A 6,306-nucleotide genomic window follows, 5' to 3' on the forward strand; every position below is an offset into this window, starting at 1 on the left:
GAAACTGATCCGAAATTTTCGGGTTTTTTCGGGTTTCAGGTTTCGGGTTTTATTCGGGTTCGGTTTTGGGTTTGATTCGGGTTGGGCTGGGGCATTTCTGTTTTGGGCTGAAAAGTCAAATTTTACAAAAATACAAATTTTACACTTTTTTCAAGAATACCATTTTTTTTCAAAAATACAATTTTGTTTTCTTCAGATTTTGGGTTGGACTGGGTCAATTGAGTTTTGGGCTGAAAAGTCAAATTTTGCAAAAATACTATTTTTTTTTTTCGGATTTCGGATTTGAACCCGAACCCAAGTTTTAACAAATTTCAAACCCGATCTCGACCCGACTTTTGTCGGGTTCGGGTCGGATTCAACCCGAATTCGATTGTTTTCCCAAAAAACGGATTTTTGGGTTGCGGATTTGCAAATTTTACAGATTTTGTGGGTTTTCGATCAAATGTTCACTACTATTCCTGCCCATTTCCCTAAAAAAAATTGAGTGGGTTTCGACTTACGACTCGCTCCTCTCTCACAGTCTCGCTCACGAGTCACGTTCATCTTCAAGGCTTCAACATTCAACTCAGTGACGGTCCTCACTCCTCACCCTCTCCTTCACATCTTCACTGTCACGGCTTCATCTCTTCACCACGGCACAGCCCTTCGTCCAACACAGTCACACCACGGCACCAAGAAGAGGCGCTCTCCTCCAAGCCTCCAAGACTTTATAAGTGTGGGTTCATGATTCTATATATACTCCATATTTATTATTGTGTATTTTTTTTTTAAAAAAAACCCCAGATCCTTAGTTGGCTTTTTGAATGCTCAGTGAATACTTTGTGGCTTTGTTAATGCTCAGGTATCATTTGTTTATTTCATTGGAAGAAGAAGAGCACCATTGCCGCACCAGAGGCTACTCCACTAAGTACCCTTTTAATCTCAGCTCTCTCTTTAATCTATAGGGTTTTGGACATGGCGATGGCTGTGATTTTTTATGTAATTATTTATTCATTAAGTTTGATTGATTATGTTTATTAGTCTAATGCTTGTGCATTTTCAGGATTTCAAAATGGGACTGGGATTGATTACGGGATTGGGAAGAATAATGAGGAGAAAAAGGACTTCATCCCTTGATATTCTTTCTTCAAAGAGGGCACCAAGGGATTATTACAAGGGAAAGAACTGCAAGCCAACTGGGTTTCATACTCGTAAAGGTTATACCTTTTTTCTTATTTCATCCTATTCATCTGTTTAGTTGTGCTATGTTTGTGGTTTGTAGCAAGTTATCCTGGAAGATTTTTTTTTTTCATGAAATTGTTGGTGAACAGATTAGTGATTTATTTAGGAAGGTTGAGAAAGGGAAACCCGTTTGTTCCTCAAAACTATATCGATGAACATGACTAGATTCTGCATTCATTGCTACATAGCCAGTGATTACTTTTTCTATTGTGCCTTTTAACCCTGAATTTTATCATGTTTCTTTGATTTCAAGTGAACTAAATTTGGTCCAATCCAACTTTGTTGATGTAGAAAAGCATCCTAGCAGTGTGTTTGCCTGCCTTCAATGAGGCATTAGTACTAAAGGCATTACTAACCTGATATTCGTTCTTCTTATGTAAGAGCTGTGAAAAATAGCTCAAAATAATCATAAATTACTTAGAAAGATCATGTTCTTTGCGCAAAAAAGAAAAAAAAAGGTGGGAGTGGGAATGTGTCCTGGCTATTTTCCCCTTCGCGAGTCTTTGTCAACCATCTTCCTGAAAGATTGGAAAACAAATTCTTAAGATTGTTTCCTTGAGGTTTTTGAGCATTTAAAGGGTGTAGATATTGCCTGCAGAGAATTTTTCTGCAAAATAAGATACAGAGACAATTCCTAAGAGCTATTCTTGTACGATAGGGGTAAAGTGATCTTCACGGCCTAAATGTAAGGTTTGTGTATTATTCTTTTCTATTGAAAATAATTGCCTTGAAGGGAATGTTTAGCAGTTTGATGGGAGTTGCACTTGGTTTATTATGGACTGAACTAGAAAAGATAACCACTTACTTGTAAATACCCATGAATAATTATGTAGAACCAAGCGGGTAAAAAGAACAGACAAGAAAAAAGAGAAATCGGGAATTTAAAGAGAGAAAGAGAGGACATGATAGAAATGGAGCAAGGAAAACTGAGTAGTTTGTAATTTCCTTACAAGTTTGAAATATTATTGACATTACAATTTGGGTTAGTTCTGGGAACCCAAATTTGACTAAATTTTAAATACCTCACAAATAAAGAAATATTCCAATAAAAATAAAGAAATATTCCAATATACAGGATCTATATATATGCCTATAATAGGAATGTAAACTATTACTCTGATTGTCAATGATGCTTCTCAAAGATCTTTGGAGCCCAATTTTAAACATGAGCCTATAAAAAGTGATATTGTGTATGTTTGCAAGAATTTAAGAAAAATGTAATTATATTGAATTCCTAGCATGATTCAGTTTCATTATACATATGTGCCTTGCAATAATATAGAAAGAATTTTGCTGCAGGTGGGTATGTTGTGGTGCATGAAAAGCTGCCAAACTATGTTGTCCCTGATCTGACTGACTTCAAGGTACGGCCGTTTCTTCTTAGCAAAGAATTGACTGTGGCTTCATTCTATTGCTTGATGCATACACTTGGAAGAAGAATAGTACTAAGAAGAGTAACCCTGACAAGAGTAACTTGAAAGAAATATTATTAATTTTTGGGTCCTTTGGCAAAATGACTTATTTTTTGCAATGTTTAAAAAAATGTTTTTAAGCCTCGAGTCGTTTTATTTGTGTGAGGCGAAACGTAAGCCTTAAGGCGCATTGAGGCGTAAGCCTCGAATATTTAATTAAAAAAAGCTTCTAAAATACCTAAATATATCAAGATAATAATTCAAAATTATAAATATAAGGATTTATACTTTTTTGGATCCTGCATTTTGTCTCATTACTTGTTTGGACCCTGTGTTTTGACAAATTACTTTTTGGGCCTTATATTTTGTAAAATTGTTAAAATAGAACCCTAAACTCTATTTTGGTCAATGTTTTCTCAACTAAAATTACAAATAATTTACCAAACTAACAATTTAGAACAAAAATAATATCATTCTGCTTAAAAACTGTATTGTTATATTCAATTTTTTCTTAATAAAAAGTGAGTTTAATGTTCTATTTTAATCATTTTACAAAACATAGGGCTCAAAAAGTAATTTGTCAAAACACAGGGTCCAAATAGGTAATAAGACAAAACACAGGGTCCAAAAAAGTATAAATCTTAAATATAATATACATTTAGGGTTTTAATTGATATATTAAAATTGGGCTTTATTTTTGTATTTTAAGTCGCTAAAAGCCTTAAGCCCATACCCGATTTATTAAAAAGCCCAGTATCGGGCTTTAACAATTGGGCTGAAAAGCCCAAATTCACATTAATTCTGAAGGCGCGCACATTAGTGCACCGCCTCACTGACAAGAGGCGTGAGTTTTTTTACCGCCTCAATTTAAGGCGAGCCTCAATAATGTTTTTTTAAACCATGATTTTTTGAAGTCATTTTGCACTTTGGCCTAATTTTAATAATTTTTTGCAAAATAACTTCCGACGCTCGAGATAGGTGGTCGAAAATTTTCAAACAGATAATCGAAAAATTTAGACCGCTAGTTGAAATTTTTAGACAACTAGTCGAAATTTTAGACGGATGTTATTTTGCAAAAAATTATAAAAATTAGGTCAAAGTGCAAAATGACTCCAAAAAATATACAATTTTCACCATTTACTCTTAATATTTTTTTAGTGAGAACAATTTTTGTTAAGAAAATAAACAAGATATCATAAAGGGAAAAGATATCATCAAAGAACAAATATAAGAAAATAAACAGCATGACACCTTGATTCATAAATTTAAAAACAAGTAAAACAAATGTTTCTACAGATAAGAATAATCAAGAATCATAAAATTTCTTTGCTTCCTGCCTAAGCCTAAGACTTTTTTATTATTATTTTTTTAATTTTTAAATCGGCATGGATTACAAGTCGAGCTCTCTTGAAATTTCTTACCCAAACTATAACCCAGAAGTTTCCATTTTCCCATAGTTTGAAATTACATCCAATACTTCTCTTTTGCCAAAACAAAAACGTTTTTAAGCTATTACTGCCTCATATCTTTTGGAATAACCCCCTGCAAAACCTGCTGACAACTCAACAATCAACACCATATGCTGTAGCACTATATTGCACATCTTAACATCTATTGAGTCTTAAAACTACCTGTTTGACCAAATACGAGTTGTGTTGAAATTTCTACTTCGCTTTTATCTATTTGTACTCTGTTTAGGTACACACTTTTGCATGCTTGTTTTGCCAGAATTAGTGGGAGAGACATGATTTTTCTACTGTGTTTTCTATGTTTGAACTCTGGTTAGGCACGCAATTTATTTTTGCATGCTTGATTATTCCAAGTTAAAGTTTATTTATAGTTTAGCTAGGCCTTTTATCTTCCAAGAATTGTTTGCATTGTCAAATCTATGTAATCGGGAATTCACATATATACAACTAGTTGTAGGGGTGAAGAAGCTATACACAAGCCTGAATTATTTGCCTAACCCACACCGCTCAAATTGCTATATAAATAAAATAGCTGATTATGAGTTGGTTTTGGGTCGAGTAGTCCTAGAGACACATAAAAGTTACACATTGATGTGTTTTAGTTTATAATAATGTGCTCCCACTTGAAAATATTGATTGTTAAAAATAATTATACATCACTATGTGTAATTTTTCTGTGTAATATAAGAGTGTTAATTTATTCTTTTGGATTACCTATTTCTAAAATCAACAAACCCAAAATTAAACTACAAAACTTGCCTACTAAAACCACATGTATTATGAATTGAAATCCACATTTTTGAGTTTGTAACATAATATATAGAAGTTGAATTGTGGATAAACAACTATTTGATATGTATAATAATTTTATAACACAATTTTAAATTATTGTAATTTTGAAAGATAAGTTATACTCGTATTATTATCCAGTTTTAAGTGTGTTTACTAAGTTTATTTTTTAAATTCTGAATGAATAATTTTACTCGTATCTGAAATTTGAGAATTTATACTTTCACTTTTAACACTTTATAAATTCAAATTAAACCATTTATATTGTTTTTCTTAAATCAGTGGTTGTGCACACACATAACTGGTTGTAATCGTATACATCTTTCTTCCTGTATTTCATTTCCAACTAAGAACTCATGTAATCCCCCTTTCTTCGCAGCTAAAAGCATACGTATCACAGTGCCCATTAGAAGCTAAAACTGCTGAGGCAAGTGATGCAGCAAAATAAGCCAATGGTTTCGAGGCCAAGTTCTGTTACTTGATATATAACTTTCAGGCCTAGAAATATTGTGTCAATTAATAAAAAAACTACAGACACTATTCTGAGCATTGACTTTGTTATGTTGAAGGGAAATTATTCATGGAGGATCTGAAAAGGGTTCTTCTAATTCTATAGAACATAGGTAATGGTGTACATTGTTGGTCTGGATAGGAGCCCCAGTATGAGGAGTAGGTTTTGGGTTCCGAGTGAATTTTTGTTTGGATTTTGCCAAATTGTTGTTGTTGTTGGGAATGAAGAGGGTCCAAGTTGAGGGGGGTTTTGGAGACACGAGCTCCCATGAAAGGGGTTCCTGTACCTGAGGTGGTTATATATGCAGTCAGAAAGTATGGATTTGGAATTTGAGATTTATCCAATCCCATGCAGTCAAAATGTTGTGGCTACCTATTCTAAAAAATTTTGGTGGCAAAATCCCTTTCGATAATGATTTGTTGCAAGTTATCTCTTTAGGTATTAAAAGTTATGTAAGTAAGTTAAGTGACAATTAAGATACACGTGACAACATTTTATATGACTACATGTTAAAAAATAATTAAATACTATTTTTAAAATAAATAAATTTAATTAATAAAATAATAGAAAAAAATATATGAATTTTTTCATTAATACATATGTACAAAAGTTTTAATGCAAAAATACATTATCTAAAAACTTCATTCATTTATATGCACCTTTAAGATGTTTTTTTTTCTGCAAAAATACAATTTGCACTATAATATTGGTCTCAAGCAAGTGTTACAAAGGTCTTTCTTGATTTAATTTGAAAGTGAAAAAAACATAATCAAACATGAGTATATGTAATATGTTTTGTTATTTTTTTTCATATTCCATGCCACATGCCAGAAGTATACCAACAAATATATATATATATGACAATTCTTTTATAAGGATTCACTTTAAGCTCTATCGGTAGGGC

The 6,306-nt window shown here is 32.6% G+C and overlaps 1 protein-coding gene across 1 annotated transcript; it reads left to right on the top strand.

Moving 5' to 3' along the window:
• The first annotated feature begins 455 nt into the window (after positions 1 to 455).
• LOC133788361 (uncharacterized) lies at positions 456 to 5,839 on the top strand. Its single transcript, XM_062225824.1, has 5 exons — positions 456 to 715; positions 842 to 907; positions 1,043 to 1,196; positions 2,521 to 2,585; positions 5,271 to 5,839. The coding sequence occupies exons 3-5, from the start codon at positions 1,052 to 1,054 to the stop codon at positions 5,337 to 5,339; spliced, it is 279 nt and encodes a 92-aa protein (XP_062081808.1). The 5' UTR covers positions 456 to 715; positions 842 to 907; positions 1,043 to 1,051; the 3' UTR covers positions 5,340 to 5,839.
• The last annotated feature ends 467 nt before the right edge of the window (positions 5,840 to 6,306 follow it).

This window comes from Humulus lupulus, chromosome 7, assembly GCF_963169125.1.
Source record: "Humulus lupulus chromosome 7, drHumLupu1.1, whole genome shotgun sequence".
NCBI classification, from domain to species: domain Eukaryota; kingdom Viridiplantae; phylum Streptophyta; class Magnoliopsida; order Rosales; family Cannabaceae; genus Humulus; species Humulus lupulus.